The sequence below is a fragment of the Chiloscyllium plagiosum genome, chromosome 2 (genome assembly GCF_004010195.1).
Source record: "Chiloscyllium plagiosum isolate BGI_BamShark_2017 chromosome 2, ASM401019v2, whole genome shotgun sequence".
In the NCBI taxonomy this organism is placed as follows: Eukaryota; Metazoa; Chordata; class Chondrichthyes; order Orectolobiformes; family Hemiscylliidae; genus Chiloscyllium; species Chiloscyllium plagiosum.
This window is the reverse complement of record NC_057711.1, coordinates 91368718-91391017: the sequence shown is the minus strand read 5'-3', so window position 1 is coordinate 91391017 and position 22300 is coordinate 91368718. Positions and strand designations below refer to the sequence as shown.

Here is a 22300-nt window from a genome sequence, read left to right as displayed (position 1 = left end):
GTCTCCTTGGTGCCAGGGTCAAGGATGTCTCTGACTAGATGCAAGACATTCTCAAAAGGGAGGGTGAGCAGCCAGAGGTCATGGTAGATATTGGTGCTAATGACACAGGCAACAAAGGGTAGCACGGCCTTACAAGGTGACTTATGGAGTAAGTTGGAAAGCAGGACCTGAATTGAAGAAGGACTTATGCCCAAAACGTCGATTCTCCTGCTCCTCAGATGCTGCCTGGCCTGCTGTGTTTTTCCAGCACCACACTTTTCAACTCTGGTCTCCAGCATCTGCAGTCCTCACTTTCTCCTAAGAGGAAGAATAGACAGGGAGAGATTAGAACATAGAACAATACAGCGCAGAACAGGCCCTTTGGCACTCGATGTTGAGCTGACCTGTGAACTACTCTCAGCTTGTCCCCCTGCACTATCCCATCATCACCCATTTGCTTATCCAAGGATTGTTTGAATCTCCCTAATGTGGCTGAGTTAACTACATTGGCAGGTAGGGCATTCCATGCCCTTACCACTCTCTGAGTAAAGAACCTGCCTCTTGCTGTGGTTCTGTTCGCCGAGCTGGAAGTTTTTGTTGCAAACGTTTCATCCTCTGGCTAGGCGACATCAGTGCTTGGGAGCCTCCTGCAAAGCGCTTCTTTGATGTTTCCTCCGGTGTTTATAGTGGTCTGTCCCTGCCGCTTCCGGTTGTCGCACAAATCTTCGCACAAACTTTGAACCTGCCTCTGACATCTGTCTTAAATCTATTACCCCTCAATTTGTAGTTATGCCCCCTCGTACAAGCTAACGTCATCATCCTAGGAAAAAGACTTTCACTGTCTACTCTATATAATCCTCTGATCATCTTGTATGTCTCTATCAAATCCCTTCTTAGCCTTCTTCTTTCCAATGAGAACAGACCCAAGTCCCTCAGCCTTCCCTCATACTGAACACAGTGAGAGTAGTGGTCTAAAGCTTATTAGTTTTAATGCAAGTAGTATGACAGGTCAGGCAGAAGAATTTAGAGTTTGGATTAGTATATATAATCATGATGTTGGAGCTGTTACAGAGAGTTTGAAGCGGGACAAGATGGGCAGCTTGACTTTCCGGGAGTTAGGTGTTTCAGGTGAAATAGAGAGGGATATAAAAGAGGTGGGGGGAGTTGTGTTACTGATTAAGGAGAATATTACAGCTGCACTAATGCAGGTCGCCCTGGACAGTTCATCCAGTAAGGATAAATAGGTAAGGAATAGGAAGGGTGCAATTAGTTTGGGGTTGTCTAGAGGCTCCCAAGATCCTGCAGAAGATAGGGTAATAGATATGTGGACTGATTGTGGAAAATTATACAAAATAAACAGTAGGGTTGATGTGGGTGATTGTAATTTCCCCTATATTGACTGGGACTCTTTTCATGTCAGGGGCTTGGAATTTGTTAGGTGAGTCTAGGAGAGTTTGTTGAAACATCATACTAGATCTCTTTTTGGGGAATGAGCCCAGTAGGTGATCGAAGTTTCATTGCGGGAGCATTTCTGGAACAGTGACCATAATTCTGTAAGTTTTAAGTTACTTATGGATGAGGGTATGAAAAGTCTTCGGGTGAAAGTACTAAACAGGGAAAAGGCTAACTACCACAACATTAAGCAGGAATTGGAAATGTAGATTGGGGGTGACTGTTTGAGGGTAAATCCATGATTGTTATGTGGGAATCTTTTAAACGTCGGTAGATTACAATTCAGGACCAGTATGTTCCTGTGAAAATGAAGGATAAGGATAGCAAGATTTGGGAACTTTGGATGACAACAGAAATTGTGAGCTGAGTCAAAAATAAAGGAGGCACATGTAAGGTTTAGGAAACTGAGGACAGACAAAGCCCTCGAAGAATATAAAGAAAGCAGAAGAGAACTTAAATTTGAAGTTAGGAGGGCTGAAAGGGGCCGTGAAATGTCTTTGCAAAACATGATTATGGAAAATCCCAAGGCTTTTTAAATGTATATAAGTAGCAAGAATGTCCCTGGAAAAAGATTACGTCCACCCAAGGACAAAGGTGGGAATTTATGCTTGGAGCCAGAGAATGTGGGTGAGATCCTTGACAAATAGTTTGCATTGGTATTCATGAAGGAGGAGAACATGGTGGATGGTGAATCTAGAGAGGGGTATGCTGATATTCTAGGGCATGTTGATGTAAAAAAGGAGCTGGCAATGGGTGTTTTGTAAAGAATTAAGGTAAATAAGTTCCCAGGACCTGATGGGATCTGTCCCTGAATATTGAGGGAGCAAATTGACTGGGCTTTGTACAAAATCTTTGTACCCTCTTTTGTTGCAAGAGAAGTCCCAGAGGACTGGAGAATAGCTAATGTTTTTCCTTTGTTTAGGAAGGGCAACAGGGATAATCCAGGAAATTACTTGCTGGTGAGCCTTATATCAGTGGTAAGGAAATTATTGGAGAAGATTCTTAGGGAAAAGATTTACTCACATTTTTGGTTAAATCTGGACCTGTAGGCTACATGAGTTTGTGCCGGGAGAGGTGTGTCTGATAAACTACTTGAGTTTTTTTTAGGAAGTGACAAAAATGATTGATGAAAGACTTTAGGAATGCCTTTGACAAGATCCCTCATGGAAGACTCACAATGGAAGGTGAAGTCACATGAAATCTCATGGTGAACTGGTAAGGTTACACAGAACTGGCTTGGTCACAGAAGATAGAGAGTAGTGTTGAAGGATGTTTTTCTGACTGGAAATCTGTGACTGTTGGTGTCCACAGGGATCAATGCTGGGACTCCTGTTATTTGATTTTTTGTTATTTTATATCTATGAATGATTTGGAGGACAATATTTGTAAGTTTGCAGATGACACGAAGATTGGGGTAACTGCAGGTAGAAGGTATGCCAGAGAATAAAGCAGGATGTAGATAGGCTGGAGACTTGTCTGGAGAAATAGCAAATTGAATTACACCACATCACGTTTGTATGGATTATTTTCAAAGGTCTAATACGGGAGGGAACTATACAGTAAATAGCAGAACCCTTAGAAGCATTAACATACAGAGGGATCTAGGCATGCAAGTTCACAGTTCCATAATGGCAACACAAGTAGATGAGGTGGTCAAGAAGCCATATGGCATGCTTGCTTTCATTGGTCAGGACACAGAGTATTAAAATTGTACTCAACATTTGTCAGGCCACATTTGGAATATTGCATGCAGTTTTGGTCGTCAGTAAGATGTAAAAGCTTTGCAGAGAGTACAGAAAAGGTTTATCAGGATGTCACCTGGTTTGGAGTGTATTAGCAATGAGGAAAGATTGAGTAAATTTAGTTATAGGAAACAAATTTTGTTTCCACTTGAAAGTTGGAGGCTGAGGTGTAACCTGATAAAAGTTTCCAAAGTTGAGAAACATGGATAGAATGGACAGTTTGGAATCATTTTCCCAGAATAGAAATGTAAATTACTGGGGGACACAAGTTTAAAGTAAAAGGGGGAAAGTTAAAGAGATTTGAGAGGCAAGTCTTTTTTTACACCGAGTGTGCCAAGTGCCTAGAATGTACTGCCAGAGGAGGTGGTAGAATAACAGTGCTTAAAAGGTCTCTCAACAAATACATGGGTGGGCAAGGAATAGAGGGATTCACCGCATAGAAGCAAAAGATATTTAGTTTAGAAAAGCGTCACATGTTAGCATAGTCTTGATGGGCCCAAGGGTCTGATGCTGTGCTGTTCTCTTCTTTGTTCTCCTTTATCTGGTTTATGTGGTAGCTTCCGGTCTTCCCAGAGTCTGCCAGCAACTTGTAACCTGAGGGCTCACCTTGTCCCCCAGTGAGTGAAGTCCCAAATATCTGGGGGATAGGAATATTCCTGTTGATAGACCTGGAGAAAAGCATATTTCCCTGTTTCATACTAAGTGGTGTTTACTTCACTGTTGAAGGAGAGGCTTTACTTCATCTCTTTTTTTCTGACCCATCCTGACAGCCGCCTGTCCTCGGATGCTGCCTGAATTGCTGTGCTCTTCCAGCACCACTGATCCAGCCACTAGATGCTGACCAGCACTGCTTTGACTTTATTTTTGTGGCTGAGAGCTCTGGTTAGATGAATCCATGCCAGTAGAGGTTCGATCCCTGTGTTGTGTCATCCAGTCATCAGGACATGGGGAGTGAATCTTGTAAAGCTCATACTGTATTTCTCATCAACATTAGCTCAAAGGGTAGAACTATGTTCCAGGTGGTGTTATTCTTCTGGACGATCTTTCTAAGCATCCCTTTAAAGAAGCAATTCATTTTTTTTTCACTATCCCACTAGTCTGGGGATAGTATGCGATGTGGAACCTTTGGTCAATGCCAAGCAAATAGATCACATCTTGAGTCACCTGGGTGTTCTGTCTCTATGCTGCGAAGGAGGCCCCACCTCATGAAAACCTGCTGTGTTAAGTTGGTTTGAGTAGAGAAAGCCTCCACCCATTTGCTAAATATGTCAACAATGACCAAGATATATTTGTGCCCCTCCTTACAGGGTGGTACGGGGGCATATATGATCCATCTGTGTATTTGTCCAGGAGCCTTTTACAGGTCAGGTGTGTCCCACTATGCCTTTTTGGCATTCTTGAGTGCAGATTATAAAACTATCAGTGTAATGCCATATGTCCTTATCCATCTTTTCCCACAATCACAGAGACCCGGGTTCAATTCCCGCCTCAGGCGACTGACTGTGTGGAGTTTGCACATTCTCCCTGTGTCTGCGTGGGTTTCCTCCGGATGCCCGTAGTGTTAGGTGCATGAGTAAATGTAGGGGAATGGGTCTGGGTGGGTTGCGCTTCGGCGGGTCGGTGTGGACTTATTGGGCCGAAGGGCCTGTTTTCACGCTGTAAGTAATCTAATCTAATCTAATCTAAAAAAAAAAGTGTAGGTCTGACAGCAGAGGCTTGAAACCAGAGTTTTCCTTCTCCTTGCCAGGAAGCAGCCCACCCTGGGGATTGGGCAAGGTCTCTCCTAGCCCTCCTTATTCACATCTCTCTTAGCCCACTCTCTGCCCACCTCCTCCTCTCACATGGTCACCTCTCTCTTGCCTAACTCAACTCTTCTATCTTTTATAATCCCAACTCCTCTCCTGATCCATTCTCCCACATAGCTTGCATCATCCTGAGTCCTCACACTTCTCTTCCCCACTCTCCTCCCCTCTAAACCAACCCCTCCCCATCTCCTCACCTGCTGCCCCCTGACCCCAACCTCACACCCCCAACACCCCAGATGTCTTTCTGTCTCTCTCTTCCCCCCTGGTCCCAGTACCTTTGTAGAGCTGGACAATGGCAGTGGCTGAGTTCTGTGAACACGGCCAAAGCCACTGTCTCTGGACCTCAGCCTCTCTTCCTCCAGGGCTGCTCTCAGGCCCAGGCTCCTGCCTCTCTTCCTCCTCCAGGCACTGGTGCTCACAGCTGAACAGCCAGTTTTTGGGGCTGTGCCCTGCCATGCCAGAGTCACTGGGAGCCTTGGCCTCCTCCATGGGCAGCCCAGGATCCCCATCTCAGCATGATTAAGGTGGATCCTGTTCCGGCAGAACAGCTCACTCATTTCTCCAGTGAAGCGGGTGGGGAGAGTGATAAGTGTCTGCCCCACACTTCTCCCTCTGGGCTTGCGTGGCTGTTGCTATTAGTCCTACTTGCCTGCCCCAGTGACGCCATCTTTTTTCAGGAGGAGATAATCAGGACTGCAGATGCTGGAGAAATCAGGCTTCAGGACTGATGAAGGGCTATGCCTGAAACATCGACTCTCTTGCTCCTCAGATGCTGCCTGACCTGCAGGTGCTTTTTCCAGCATCACACTTTATCAGCTTTTATGCCAGTTCCATCAGGGAGTTAATCTTGGTGATTCTCCATTCGTATTCCGCATCCCATTTTCCTGTTCTCACCTTCCAGCATAGGGGACCTATCCAGAAAAATTTTGAAAGGCTATCTATCACCTTTCCCGATTCCCGTGGGCTCTGTTCCATTTTGTTTTGCCATAAATGGTCTCTTGGGATCATTCATTGTCACTGTCTGACACTTATGAGGTTCCCCTGTGTAGCTCAAGTTGTCAGCTAAGAAGGGGGGCAGTTGATATATTTTATCATAATGTCGCATCAGGGTCTTGCACACAATGCAGTTTTGTCTAACCGTAATATCTTTAATTCAGCTGTCCAGCAGTAGTTGTATGAAGTATGTTCAGTGTGATTGGGGGGGGTTTAATCCTTTTACATAGGCAAAGAGCTATATCACCCAGAAAATTGCCAGCAAGTGTTTCTCATGCACTGAGAAACCCTGCTCAACTAGGGACAAGAATCAGAAGGCGCAAACCACTAGTCTAAACCTCCTGTGGTGCACCTATAAGAGTGTGGCTGTTATGCTAGTATCAGTTGCAGCCACTTCTCACGTGAATGTGATTTGTGTGCCTATTGTGCAGGAGCCTTTGCCAGGGCCTGATTTAATTCCAAGGCAGCTTGGGTATGCTCCTTGGTCTATTCCCATGGGGTATTTCCATGTTTGGAAGCTGGGGAGGCTTTGGTGGCAAAACCATCTGTGTGGTTCTGGCATGAAATGTGAAAGTTTTAATACTGTCATGATTTATTTTCCACTTTCATTGTACTTTCCCTCCTTTTGTGCCATTGCTTATATTGTACCAGTGAGGACAATATTCTGCCTGTTGTCTGGACTAGGAAATACATTTTTTTTAGACCTGCAGAAAAAAAAGTACCATTTTTAAAAAAAATTATTTGTTCCATGTGGGCGATGGTGGGGAAGTCAATATTTATCGCAGATCCCTAGATGACTCTGAAGAGAGTGACTGTTAGTTGCGATCTTGGACAACTGAAGCCCATGTGAGCATTAGAGATATAGTTAGTAAGATTGCTGATGACACCAAAATTGGAGGTAAAGTCGACAGCGAAGAAAGTTACCTCAGATTACAATGGGATTTTGATCAGATTGGCCAATGGACTGGGAAGTGGCAGATGGAGTTTAATTTAGATAAATGTGAGGTGCTGGATTTTCGGAAAGAAAATCATAGCATGACCTATACACTTAATGGTAAGGTCCAAGAGAGTGTTGCTGAACTAAGAGATCTTGGAGTGCACGTACATAGCTCCTTGAAAGTGGAGTTGCAGGTAGATAGGATAGTGAAGAAGGCATTTGGTATGCTTTCCTTTATTGGTCAGAGTATTGAGTACAGGAGTTGGGAGGTCATGTTGTGGCTGTACAGGACATTGGTTAGGCCACTGTTGGAATATTGTGTGCAATTCTGGTCTCCTTCTTATCGGAAAGATGTTGTGAAACTTGAAAGGGTTCAGAAAAGATTTACAAGGATGTTGCAGAGTTGGAGAATTTGAGCTATAGGGAGAGGTTGAATGGGTTAGGGCTGTTTTTCCTGGATCGTCGGAGGCTGAGGTTTATAAAGGTTTACAAAATTATGAGGGGCATGGATATGATAAATAGACAAAGTCTTGTCCCCGGAGTGGGGGAGTCCAGAACTAGAGGGCATAGGTTTTGGGTGAGAGGGGAAAGATATAAAAGAGACCTAGGGGCAACTTTTTCACTCAGAGGCTGACATGAGCTGCCAGAGGAAGTGGTGGACGCTAGTAGAATTGCAACATTTAAAAGGCATCTGGATGGGTATATGAATAGGAAGGGTTTAGAGGGATATGGGCCAGGTGCTAGTGGGTGGGACTAGATTGGGTTGGGATATCTGGTCGGCAGGGACGAGTTGGACCGAAGGGTCTGTTTCCGTGCTATACATCTCTATGACTCTATAATACCCCACTAAATCTAGAAAAGAGCACAACTAATACAGGCAAGTGTACTATAGACTCAATGCGCTTCTTTTTTATCCTGTTACTCCGGGTCAAAACTGTGCCCAGATAAGAGTCCTATGGCTTCATAATCTGGGTTTTCTTATGGTTTACCTTTAATCCTAATGAGATTCGTAGTTGGAAGTTCTCTGATTTAGTATCTGTCTGGAGGAGGAGGTCATCCGAGTAGTGAATCAGGTACTCACTACATGAAAGCCTTGGCTAGTCATTAGTGAGAGATAGGAGGAGAATTGTGGAAGCCTTGTGGCAAACAATTCCATGTCTATCATTAACCCTAGAATGTCCAGCAGAGGGAAATATTAGGCATGGGGGACTTGTTTCATCAGGGTTTTAGGGCTATTCCCTACTATTGGTGCTGTTATGGATGCTTTTTCATTAAGCTCCCGGTGGTCAATTGTCAGCTTCCAGGACCTGTCTGGTTTCCTAACTGGCCAGATTAGGGAATGGTTGTTGGAGATTACTGGGTGCAGGATCCTGATTGTGAGACCTGTTTATGACCTTGGCAACATCCACCCTCACCTTGCTTAGGGAACCCATGTTGCTTCTGAGGTTTTGGGTCAGGATCATCTATAACTACCTGCTAGCCATTCTACAGCAGTCTGCGAAGGCTTCATGAGAGTACCTCGTGCCTCTGGGTCAGTGGTCATTTCCGTGGACTTAAATCTCAATTCTCCTAGGTTGCAAATCCTGTCTAGATATCTCGTCATGGAAACTTCTATTGGGCCTCATTCATATCATGCATCTGCCAGACACAGCAGTATGCATCATCGCATGAAATCCAAGTCCAGGATTTGTTCTGTCTCTGGGTGGAGGTTGACTAATATGGCTAGGTGAAAGCAAGTGTGTTGCCCAGCATGAGTCTAAATGTAGCAGTTTGATTCCTCCTGTAAGTGCCCCATGAATTTGCTTAGGATAATCTTTTTTGCATGGCACTGGGACCGATCTGTCTCAGGATAGATTCAGGGTTGTATGATAACACCCAATGTCCCATAGGAACTCAATGTGGCGGTCTCCAATCTTACCCTCTAATAAGGGTTGCTCTATATTATCCCATCTGGTGCCACTTATCTGTTTTGGTGAGGCCTGACATCTTGTCACAGGCCATGTGTCTGACTGGGGTTATAAATTGGGAGGGACTCAGCATCCTGTACTGGGGTTATCACTGCTTGTCTTGTGTTTTTACAGAAATAGTGGAGTATCTCTCATTTGCTTGTGGAAGGGGTGCCTTGTACTCCCTGGAATAATGGCCTTTCCGGCTTCACTTGTAGAACCTCCTTGAGGTAGTTGGTCCTGACCTTTTCCTGCAAGGATGTATGGGATGGGATACCTCTGTAAAAGCCCTCTCTATTTGTCTCCTACTTCATATCAGACCAGAGTTGGAATTTACGCTGACCAAGTTCATCTTTCCAGACTTGGTGGACTCGGATCGTTTTAACCCCTTCATCTCCTTTTCTCACATGCAGACTATTCTCCAGATCATCCATCTCTGTGCGTGTATCATTGGCAGGGTCAAATTTATCCCAGGCCTCCTTATTCTCTTTGGTAGCATGTGAGACTAGGGGCCTGGTCAAATTGGCCTATTCTGCACAGTGAGCTATGTTGTGTTCAGCTGTCCAAAAGGTAGCATTGAACTGTGTCCATAATTGCCTGGAGAATGCAGTCAGGTATTCCCCTTTCTTTCGCTGGCACTTATAGAACATAGAACATTACAGCACCGTACAGGCCCTTCGGCCCTCGATGTTGCGCCGACCAGCCATACCAATCTGAAGCCCGTCTAACCTACACTATTCCATGTACATCCATATGTTTGTCCAATGACGACTTAAATGCACTTAAAGTTGGCGAATCTACTACCATGGCAGGCAAAGCATTCCATACCCTTACTACTCTCTGAGTAAAGAAACTACCTCTGACATCTGTCCTATATCTATCACCCCTCAATTTAAGACTATGCCCCCTCGTGCTCGCCGTCACTATACTTGGAAAAAGGCTCTCCCTGTCCACCCTATCTAACCCTCTGATTATCTTATATGTCTCTGTTAAGTCACCTCTCAACCTTCTTCTCTCTAACGAAAACAGCCTCAAGTCCCTCAGCCTTTCCTCGTAAGACCTCCCCTCCATACCAGGCAACATCCTAGTAAATCACCTCTGCACCCTTTCCAAAGCTCTCACATCCTTCTTATAATGTGGTGACCAGAATTGTACACAATACTCCAAGTGCGGCCGCACCAGAGTTTTGTACAGCTGTAGCATAACCTCGTGGTTCCGGAACTTGATCCCTCTATTAATAAAAGCTAAAACACTGTATGCCTTCTTAACAACCCTGTCAACCTGGGTGGCAACTTTCAAGGATCTGTGTACCTGGACACCGAGATCTCTCTGCTCATCTACACTACTAAGAATCTTACTATTAGCCCAGTACTTTGCATTCCTAGTGTTGTGCGCAGCGAAGAAGATGACCTCAGATGGGCCAATGGGTTAAGGAGTAGCAGATGGAGTTTAATTTAGATCAGTGTGAGGTGCTGCATTTTGGAGAGGCAAATCAGGGCAGGACTTATTCACTTAATGATAAGGTCCTGGGGAGTATTGCTGAACAAGGAGTGTAGGTTCATTGTTCCTTGAAAGTGAAGTCGCAGGTAGATAGGATAATGAAGAGGGTGTTTGGTATGCTTTCCTTTATTGGTCAGAGCATTGAGTCTAGGAGTTGGGAGGTCACGTTGCAGCTGTTACAGGACATTGGTTAGGCCAATTGGAAGAGTGCTTGCAATTCTGGCCTCCCTTTTAATTGGAAGGATGTTGTGAAATGTGAAAGAGTTCAGAAAAGATTTACAAGGATATTGTCAGTGTTGGAGTATTTGATCTGTAGGGAGAGGCTGAATAGGCTGGGGCTGTTTTTCATGGAGTGTCGGAGGCTGAGGGTGACTTATAGAGGTTTATAAGATCATGTGAGGCATGGATAGAATAAATCTTTTCCCTGGGGTGGGGGAGTCCAGAACTAGAGGGCATAGGTTTAGGGTGAGGGGTGAAAATTTTAAAAGGGACCTAGGGGGCAACTTTTTTACGCAGATGGTAGTGCATGTATAGAATGAGCTGCCAGAGGAAGTGGTGAAGGCCGGTACAAATACAACATTTAAAAGGCATCTGGATGGGTATACAAATAGGAAGGGTTTAGAGCAATATGGGTCAAGTGGTGGCAAATGGGACTTGATTAGGTTAGGATTTCTGGTCGGCATTGACGAGTTGGAGCAAAGAGCCTTTTCTGTGTTGTGCATCTCTATGACTCCAACACGTTAATAACAGATTGACCCTGAGAAAATTATCAATCCGTCCAAAATTCTGTCAGTAGTTTTTAAAGAATATATCTGAGTTCGAGGTGGATTCGAAGGCAGGAATTCTTTGGGCTGTCTCTATCAGTTGCTCCACCATGAATGGGATGGTGTAGAAAATATTTGTGACCCTTTGCATATCTTAGCAACTGGTGGTTAAGAGGGTTCATCAGGACTGGAAGGGGCTCCACGATTGTCTGGGATTTGGGGTTCTTTGCAGAGTGGCAGTTGGACTGAGTGTTGAGGGTGTATCTATCTCTTGTAGTTCGCAGCGTACCAACATGCTTTCTTCTCTTTGTCGCACCTTGTTACTTTTCTCTGTTCTACCTTTGAAAGTGCATATTATCCCTTCCTCGACAGCAGAGTGGGACTTTAATCAATGAATCATGTGCTGGTAATTCACCCCCTTGAATCTGGGCTGTTATATGGGGTAGCCTGAGTCTGGATAATCAGGAATACAAGGCTGGTGAGGTTCAACATCAGTGTAACCATTGGCCATTTCTTATCACAGCCCCTCCAGGGATGCTAATTTTCTGCATGCATTGGACAACTTCAACCAGTTTCTTCGTAAACTCGTTTCACTCAGGTACTACATTTGAGAGGAACAAAGGGGTCAGAGTTGATTTGGAATTCAATGCAATTTTATTCACAAAATGCACTAAAATCGCAAAAGACCAATTCTTACATTTAATTACTCTGTCGTAATCCTTATCTAAAGTACCATTGGCTACCAGACAAGTATTATATCTGTCGTTGAAATTTGCCAGGCTTTGTAGTTGGCTCTGATGAACTTGAAGGTTGGCCTCATGTGTTTGTCTTCTCTTTCGCCAGACCTCTGCTGTTAGGCCAGGTCGGTTGTTACTAGCGAGGTTACTGTCTGTTCTTATTCCTCCCCACTGCAATCCTCCAGAATGTTCTCTGGCCCTCAGCCAATTGATCTTCTAGGTCAAGTCAGGGTGTCCAATGGCATATCTGATACTACATAAGGAAGATGCTGGATGCTGGGGCTGCTCATGGTGTCCATCATCCAATGGTGTCAAAGGAATGCCCCATCCTCCATACATGGTCACAGCAGGAGTCCAGGCTCTAGTGAATCTGCTCATTGTACTCCAATATGCACAAACCAGTCTTGCTTTCCAGGACAGGTCTGGGCTTGCCTTGCCCACCTTTGTCCTATGCAGATGTTTTATGCTTGACCTGACCTGATAGTTTTGGGCCTGGCTGCTCAAAGGTTGCCCATTCTCGTTTCAGGCCTGGGCATCTGGCCACACCTGCAACATTGTCCGATATTCCTATGTCATTGCAAAATTTCAGGAATTGATGTTATCTTAGCTGAGGTCCATAGAATTGGCGATCAGTGTTTATTGAAAAGCTCTTTGAGCTCTGCAATATGGTTCCTTGTTCCAGTTCAACAAGAATACAAAAGGTTCCTGCATTGTCTGAATACCAACCTACCAACCTTGTGAAAATCATAGAAGCTTCTCATATTTATACATTGATGGCAGTATATTCATCAGAATCCTCTAAAGCACTACAAGTGAGTCAGGTTGAATTTCCACTGGAATCTAGGGACATCCCTAGAGACCCCCCCAAAAAGAAGTTAAACCCTTAACAGAACAGTCTTATGAAAAACCTAACCCCCATTCATCAGGCACAATTTTTTGGGTGTGTTACATTCTCAGAAATTTGTACCTGGCAGAGCTATATATCATCCTTGATCATTAATACACTTTCAATCCCTTGTCACCAGAACTTTTAAGTACATGCAACCGAAGTATAAGTTATGTTTCAAAATAATATGCGCATGATAACAATCAGTGAAGTAAAAACTTTATTATTGTTGTCTCTGTGTTTGTGATGATGCTGCCCCTTTTACAAGGTTATGTTGTCCTTGGTTTTTTTCCCCCTCCAAGAGAGGTTGTAAGGGCAAAAATTCCAACATGTCTAGAAATGACTAACAGATACTGCCCAAGTCAGCAAATCAGAGGAGGCCTTTAGGTTTTCTTTAAACACAGTTGTACAATGAAAGGAGAGTGGCCAGTTCTCTCAGTTTAGGTTGCTTCTAGTTTGGTTTAGTTTTTAGCAGGCAGTCAGAATCTACTAGTAGCAGAGAAGTAGCTACAGTGAAAAAAGGTTCCATGCTTCAACAGAGGTCTTGTGTGAACTTTCTATCTGAAGTTAAAAATCTCAACACCAAGTTATAGTCCAACAAGTAAATAAACCTTTTGGACCATAACCTGGCATTGTGTGATTTTTAACTTTGTCCCTCCAGTCCAACACCAGCATCTTCATATCATTTCTCTCTGAAATTTCTCCTGCCTGTAAGAATCTGTGTTTGAATTTATCTTTTGCCAAGGGGTGTTTTTATGGGATGTTGCAGGGATTGAAACAGCTTCGTAAAGTTGCGATATTGTGTTGGTTGCCTTTTCAAATAGGTTATTCTATATTCTATTTGCTTTAAAGCTGAATGGTTTGACCAGCTGCATGACTCCTGGAATATCCACTTTATATCTGCCTTTACAAAAAGTAAATAGTTAGAGCTACCTTCTTAAAAAAATGTTTTGAGGGGGACTGGCCTGATCCATAAGAGATTGGGGGCTCTTGGCGGGATTTATTTTATAGGTCCAATTTGGGATTAGAGTTGTTAGACTCACAGGCAGTGAGTGGTAGGTGTTAGTGTCTTTTGTTCTGGGTGTTGAATTCAATTGGTTTAAGCAGTGCTTGGTGTAATAATGGCTCTTTCCGTCACCAAGAGGTTTCTGGGGGTGGAAGAAGGGATGTTGGGGGCTTTACAAAAGGTAAACAAGGCAAAGCTACTGAAGTTATCTTCATCCATAAAAAAAGAAATAATAGTTCAGCATTTAAATTTGCTAGAAATGCCAACAGAGTCTTTGGAAATGGCTAAAATTCAGTTGAAAATGAAACAGCTTGAATTAGAGGCAAAAGAAACAGAAAAAGAGAAAAAGGAATGAAACCGTTTGAATCACAATTAAAAGCAGAGCAAAAAGAAAAGGAGAGGGATAGAGGAAAGGGAGGAAGAGAGAGAGTTTGAACTTCAGAAATTGGCACTTAGACAGGAAAGTTGGTTTAAAAGGATGGAGGTGAAGGCAAGGTAAGCTTAGTGAGGGGATAAGTCAACCCATCATAGCCAAAGGCCTGGTGGGGATCTGTTTAAATATATTCATGCATTGCCTAAATTTGCTGAGAAAGATGTAGAAGCCTTTTTCATCTCATTTACGAAAGTGGCTTAAACAAATGAACTGAGCATGGCCATGTGAGTTTTGTTGATCCAAACAAAGCTGGTAGGTAGAGCTAGTGAGGTATTTGCATCACTAGCAGAGAAAGTATCTGGGGCATATGAAAGAAGTAAAGAAAGCCATCTTAAATGCATATAAATTTGTGCCAGAAGCCTCCAGACAATGTTTCAGGAATCTAAGGAAGGACCCTGATAAAACATACATTGAGTTTGAAGGGATCAAACAAAATAATTTTGATAATTGGATAAGGGCATTAAGAATAGAGTAAACATATGTCTCTCTTAGGTGATTATTTTGGAGGAGTTCGAAAATTCACTTCCTAAAGTTGTGAGAATTCATGTGGAAGATCAGAGAGTTAAAATGGCAAGATTAGTAGCTGAAATGACTGATGATTGACTTGGTCCATAATGTACAGCATGGAAACAAACCTTTCAGTCCAACTCATCCATGCTGATGTTAAATTTAAAAAATCAAAACAGTGAGAAAGTAGTAATATATTATAGAAATTCCCAATATAGTGAGTGTACTGACTGTTGTAGTGTAAGCTTAGTTAACAAATCAATTTAATGAAGTTTGTCCAAAGATTTTGGAGCCGATGCTTCTTGACTTTCCTTACAAGCTAGCCTGACTGAAAATTGGCCTGTATAATTTTAATGGTATTGAAGACATTGTGAGTTCTGTATCACATTACAGTCACAAAGAATTGCTGTTATTACATACTAACATAATCAGGCTTGATACATCATATAAAAACTGAAAGAATTGTGGATGCTGTAAATCAGGACCAAAAACAGAAGTTGCTGGAAAAGCTCAGCAGATCTGGCAGCATGTGAGAAGAAAAATTAGAGTTAATATTTCAGGTCCGGTGACCCTTCCTGTTTAGTATCTATCTCATTTTTGGATACATGCATCTCCTTCAAGGATGGGCACCTCAGCACCTCACTCTACCACAAATCCACAGATAAGCTCACGATGCTACACTTCTTTAGCTTCTACCCGAAACATATTAAAACAACCATTCCCTACGGACAAGTCCTACACATACTCAGGAGCTGTTCAGATGAGGAGGAACGTGATGTACACTTGGAAGTACTCAAGGATGCCCTCAAAAGAACAGGGTACGATGCTCAACTCGTCAACCGCAAATTCCGACGTGCCACAGTGAGAAACCGTAATGAACTCCTCAGGAGACAGACATGAGCTGCAACCAATAGGGTACCCTTCGTTGTCCAGTAATTTCCGGTAGCCAATAAACTATGTTCTTCGCAGGCTGCACCACATTATCAATGAGGATGAGCACCTCACCAAGATCTTCCCTACACCTCCATTTCACGTCTTCAAACAACCGCCAAATCTCAAACAGATCATTCTTCACAGCAAACTGCCTGGCCTTCAGGACAACACCATATAATCCTGTCATGGCAGACGCTGCAAGACGTGTCAGAGTGGATATCACCATTAAATGTATGTAGATGGACTCAGATCTCTTTGCTGATCTATATTACCAAGAATCTTACCATTAGCCCAGTACTCTTTATTGTTCTTTCCAAAGTGAGCCACCTTACACTTTTTTACATTAAACTTAATTTGCCACTGCTCAGCACCGCTCTGCAGCTTACGCATGTCCCTCTGTAACTTGCAACATCCTTTGCCACTATCCACAACTCCACTGACCTTAGTTTCATCTACAAATTTACTAACCCATCCTTCTATGCCCTCATCTAGATCATTTATAAAAAGTGACCATAGCAGTGGCCCCAAAACAGATCCTTGCAGTACACCACTGGTAACTGAATTCCAGAATGAACATTTCCCATCAACCACCATCCTCTATCTTTCAGCTAGCTAATTTCTGATCCAAAGTGCTAAATCACCCTCAATCCAATGCTCCGTGTTTTGTGCAATAGTCTACCATAGGGAACCTTAACAAGCGCCCTACTGAAATCCATTTCCATCACATCAAAACCACTTTACCCTCATCCCCTGTTTGGTCATCATCTCAAAGGACTGTAAGGTTGGTGAGACATGACCTACCCTTCACAAAACCGTGTTGATTATCCCTAATTAACTTACTCCTTTCTAGATTATTATAAATCCTATCTCTTATAACCTTTTCCAACACTTTACCCACCACTGAAGTAAGGCTCACTGGTCTATAATTCCCAGGGTTGTCTCTGCTCCCCTTCTTGAACAAGGGGACATTTGCTATCCTCCAGTCTTCTGGCACTATTCCTATAGACAGTGATGACAAAGATCAAAGCCAAATGCTCTGCAATCTCCTGCCTGGCTTCCCAGAGAATCTTAGTATAAATCCTAGGGGTCTTATCTATTTTCACACTTTGCAAATTGCCAACACCTCCTCCTTGTGAACCTCAATTCTGTCTAGTCTAATAGCCTCCTCAACAACATTGTCTTTTTCCAGTGTGAATACTGAAGAAAAATATTCATTTAGCCCTTCCCCTATCTCCTCAGATTCCACGCACAACCTCCTATTACTATCCTTGATTGACCCTAATCTAACTCCAGTCATTCTTTTATTTCTGATGTATCTATAGAAAACTTTAGGGTTTTCCTTGATCCTACCTGCTGAAGACTTCTCATGTCCTTTCCTGGCTCTTCTTAGCTCTCTTTAGGTCTTTCCTGGCTAACCTGAAAGCTCTCTCCCATACGCTCACACATACACCTTTCACACTCGCACCCTCTCACAGATTATAACCCACTACACTCACTTGATCTTCCCTGCACACACACATTTGTGGGGTGAATTTGTACATGCAGAATTACATTTTATTATGATGAAAACTACATAATTCCATGTAAAATTCTGCATATCCCACTTTAGAAATAGAATCAGTCTGATATAACATTGGGACACAGACTTTAACTTCACACCCTCAATGCATTATCTGAGCTGAGATAGCACCTATTTTGAAAAGCTATCTTGAGAATTGTTGAGAACCACCTGATGAAGGAGCAACACTCCAAAAGCTAGTGTTTCCAATTAAACCTGTTGGACTATAACCTGGTGTTGTGTGATTTTTAACTTTGTACACCCCAGTCCAACACCGGCATCTCCAAATCATATCTTGAGAATGTAACTTTAAAGCTCTGGGATTTAGATATGAAGGAACTGAAACTAATACAATCATTCTAAAAGATGAAAGACTTAAGTTAAATTTGTTTAATATTGCATTCTATGACATTGCAATCCTGTTGCTATAAATTCTGATTCGTATAATTCTGCTTCGCAACAACCTGATATGTAGCAGCACTTTGAAAGCTAGTTGGATAGAATAAACCTGTTGAACTATAACCTAGCGTTGTGTGATTTTTAACTTCATTGAAACTCAACACTACATCTGCAGCACAAAAGAACAGCATTCAGCCGATCGAGTCCCCCGAACCCAAACCCACTCCCTCTACTCTATCCCTGTAAATGTGTATTTGCTATGACCAGTCCACCTAGCCTGTGCGTCCTTGGATGCTATTTTTGATAACCATTTATACCACATGCCTGTACTTAACATTCAACAACAATGACTTATTATTCTTGGAAATGAACAATTAGAAAAATACAATTTCAATTACTTCAGATTTGAGTAATACGATTAGCCATCATTGATTAAACATATATTGATGTCATATTTTCAGCTTGCTGACAAGGCAAGTGTAAAATGTGAACAGCAGCATATAATCAGACCAGTTTGTAGGTTTGATCATATTCATTTTACTTTTGAAGCAATGGCTTTATAGTGTTTCTGATGCATTCTTTCCTAGAAGTTCACCTACAGCAGGAAATTGCATCTGGTATGATCACATTATGGAATTGTTCTTGCCCATTATTTAGTGTAAAGTACTAAAAGATGATAAGAAAACAGACTCAGGATTTTAGATGAAAATTCAGAAAAAGGATGAAACAGTTTCTACTAACTGTGTATAGAAATGACTTTCAGCTTTTCTCACAAGAATTATTACTTTACATTAATGTTATGCTAGGCTGTAAGCATTATTGTTGTGTTTGTAAGTTAGAAAATAAACTCTGATTAGTAGTATATAAACTTCTCCAGTAATTGCCTCAGCAGGCTGTTTTCCCTTGTCTAGCAATTCAATGAGCCTGAATTCAGCATCTCAACTTCTTGTTTTAACTTTCAGGTCATTCCAACAAAAGACAGGATTGAAGGACTTAATGCTTTCAGAGAAAAGCGACTGCCCCGATACACGGGGGAGTGATAATAAGACATTGAAAGAAGGCTTCAATTGGATGGAACACAAAATATAAAAGCTGATTTATGCTATTTCCATCTGTTCAGAAATGACTTCAAGATATACCGATAAGAGCCATAATATGTACGATTTTGAGCATCATGCTTTTAAGAAAAATACAAGACATTGTTCTGTTTTTCTACCTTGAACATTTACTATGTGATTCTTTTACATTAAAATCTTTTAATTTAAACATGCCAATGATAAACCCAATATTGTAGCCTATGTCTGTATTCTCCACAATTGTCCAAGAAATGTCAGTGTTTTTGTAAGAGTGCACATTTTACATTTTATTTTGAATTCATCCCTTATTTCAAATTTATTTTGTTGAAAATAAGTTTATGCTAAAATGTCATGGGACATAATTATTTGAAAGGTGGTGCTGCATATAAGATTAATTTCAGAAACTTGAACCCTACCTTGTCACCAAATTGCCATTGTTTTAGCTTTGTGAAAATGTAATGTTTGACTACAGATTTAAGCATTTTGGTCCTCTTAAACTGGAATGAACCCTAAATTCTGAACATGTAACAAAGTTCTTTTCAAATTAAAAAGGGCAGAATTGTATCACTTGTTAGCATTGCCTTTGAAAAACATGTTAATGATAATTTGGTAGCATTATTTAAAAACAATAACTTACTTGATAATGTTGTATCATTTGCATATCAATATTCTAAGTTTCTGTATTACTACTGCCACTGACAGGTTAGTAGAAAGACCATAGGAAGTTAATAGAAATATACAAAACTGGATATTTTGTTAATGCAAGATTGTAAAAATGGCACCCAAAAGGACATTTGGAGGTCTGCTATCTTGATAATTCAGAAACCCCTGCTGTACTAAAAAGCGAGCTAAATGCTTTTTGTCATACTTCATGTGGTGTATGACTGAAGATTTTGTCATCCTCCATGTCTTATGCTCTTCATGGCAATGTAAAACCTGAGAGGGAGTGAAAAAAAGACTTGTTACCTTTAGTGGCTGGAGGGAGCTAACATAGCACACATTATCTAATTTTGTTCAGTGATCTATTCAAATTGAAAATCTTCCCAGACATTGGTCTTGGAAACAGGCATAAACCGGGAGCTGATGATCTGTTTAGGGAATCCATCCCTCAGTGTCAAAGAATTAGATAATCTTGTTACCAAATTTTAAATGCAGAGAACCTGAATGAGAAAATAGTTGATATATATTCAGTGTCATGTACGATACTTTTGCAATTTGAATATGAAATGGCTGAGTGAAATTTCAATTGGATCACGTCGCACAATTATTGATAGCTTCTATTTGTAGTCAGTTTCTAAGGCAGTTTTCTAAGTGTCGGTTCTTATCGGCTCATGATTGTGGAATTGAATATTTTTCAAAGTTTTGGTCATATATCTATATCGACATCTATTTAATTTGTAAATGTCTTGATAAGTCACTGTGTTGGGGAATCCATAACATTTCACATATCTTTCGTTGAATTTAAACAGAAAGGTCTTGCTGGAAATAGAGGAGTATGTACTCAACAAATGTATGTTCTAAGTGTAATTAAAATTTAGATATTAGTACATTTAGAAATGGATATTGAAGTTATTTTGATTTATCACAAAACATATTCCTCAAATATCTCCTCCAAGGAGGTATTAAGGGAGGTTATTTTGTCATTGGGTAAAATGAAGCTAAATCAATGTAATACTAATAAGAATGGTCAGTCTGAAAGGTTGGATTTGGCACATTTATAATTCTGATTGCAATATTTTTTGAATTCGCCTAGGGGTGCTAACCCAAATTAGAATCATAGAATCTCTCCAGTGTGGAAGTAAGCCAAACAGCCAATTAAGTCCAAACCAAACCGCCCCCCCAAAAAGCATCCCACTCATGACACCCTGACTCTTGTGCTCTGTGCCCCAATCAAGGTAAGAATGCCATATGTCGTCTTTACCGCCTAATTACTTGTATTGCCATTTTGAGAGAGCTGTGGACTTGAACCCCAAGATCCCTCTGTACATTAATATAGTTAATAGCAGAACTCTGAACAGCAAACTTTTCCTGAACATTTGATCTCCCAATGTGCAGCACCTCACACTAGCCTGAATTAAACTCCACCTGCCATTTCTCTGGCCATATCTCCAACTGTTGTATATTCGATTGTATTCTTGGCAACTTTTACAATATCTACAACTCCACCAATCTTCATGTCATCTGCAAACTTACTAACCCATCCATCTAAGTTTGTGATCTATATAATGTCTTGGATGCAAAGAGCAGAAGTCCTACTCGTCACAGACCTCCAACCAGAAATGTTCCTGGGTGAATGCGGATGCAAAGTACTCCTTTAGGATCTGGCCCACATCCTCTGCCTCCGGCACATATTCTCTCCTTTATTCTGGGTTGGCCCTACCTTCTCTCGAGTTATCCTCTTGTTTGTAATGATATAGAATGCCTTGGAATTCCCTTTAAGCCTACTTGACAAGGTCTTATCATGGCCCGCCCTTGCTTTTTTAACTCCCTGGCAGTTCTTTCCTACTTACTTTGTATTCCTCACAGGCTCTGTCTGATTTTAGTTTCCTAAATCTTGCATTGAAGCATAGAAAATTGGTGCAAGAGTAGATCATTCAGGCCTTTGAGCCGGCACCATTCAGTATTCTCATAGTAGATCGTGCAATCTCTGTGTCCTCCTTGGTGAAGGCAGATCCAAAGTATTTATTCAATTGCTCTGCCATCTCAATGAATTCACATGATTCTAACTGCAAGGGACCTGCATTTGCCTTCACCAGTCTTTTTGTGTTCACATATCTATGGAAGCTTTTGCAGTCAGTTTTTATGTTTTTTGCAAGCTTACTCCCACATTCTATTTTCCCCTTCTGAATTAAATCCGCTGCTAAATTTTTTAATTTCCCCAAGTCCTCGGGATTGCTGCTTTCTCTGCCTTATTTATATGCCTCGTCTTTGGCTTTAACACTATCCCTTTGTTAACCATGTTTGAGCCACCTTCCCTATTTTACTCTTATGCCAGTAGGGATGTACCATTGTTGAATTTCATCTATGTGTTCTTTAAATGTCTGCCATTGCCTATCCACCATCAACACCTTGGCCAGCTTTTCCTAGTCGATGCATGTTTCATACCAAAGTTAACTTTCTTTCAGTTTATGACCATAGTCTTGTATTTAACTATGTCACTCTCCATCTTAATGGATGAGAATTCTATCATATGGTCACTCTTCCTGAAAGGATCTCACACCACAGCCTTGCTAATTAATTCTCTCTCATTACACAATACCCGGTCTAGGATAGCCTGCTCTCTAGTTGGTTCCAAGATGCATTGGCTAAGGAAACCATCTCTCATACATTCAAGGAAATTCTCCTCCATCGCGTTGCTACCAGTTTGGTTAGTTCAATCAATAAGGAGAAAGTGAGGTCTGCAGATGCTGGAGATCAGAGCTGAAAAGGTGTTGCTGGAAAAGCGCAGCAGGTCAGGCAGCATCCAGGGAACAGGAGAATCGATGTTTCGGGCATAAGCCCTTCTTCAGGAATGAGGAAAGTTTGTCTAGCAGGCTAAGATAAAAGGTAGGGAGGAGGGACTTGGGGGAGGGGCGTCGGAAATGTGATAGGTGGAAAGAGGTCAAGGTGAGGGTGATAGGCCAGACGGGGGTGGGGGCGGAGAGGTC

The 22300-nt window shown here is 41.9% G+C and overlaps 1 protein-coding gene across 5 annotated transcripts in view; it reads left to right on the top strand.

Annotated features, from left to right (window-relative positions):
- The window catches only part of auh (AU RNA binding protein/enoyl-CoA hydratase), a 316065-nt gene extending 295865 nt beyond the window's left edge, over window positions 1–20200 (top strand). For all 5 annotated transcript variants that reach the window (XM_043714131.1, XM_043714121.1, XM_043714142.1 and 2 more), the window contains one exon: window positions 18540–20200. In XM_043714131.1, coding sequence (XP_043570066.1) covers window positions 18540–18617 — 78 coding nt within the window. In that variant the 3' untranslated portion in view covers window positions 18618–20200. The remainder of the gene's footprint in view (window positions 1–18539) is intronic.
- The last annotated feature ends 2100 nt before the right edge of the window (window positions 20201–22300 follow it).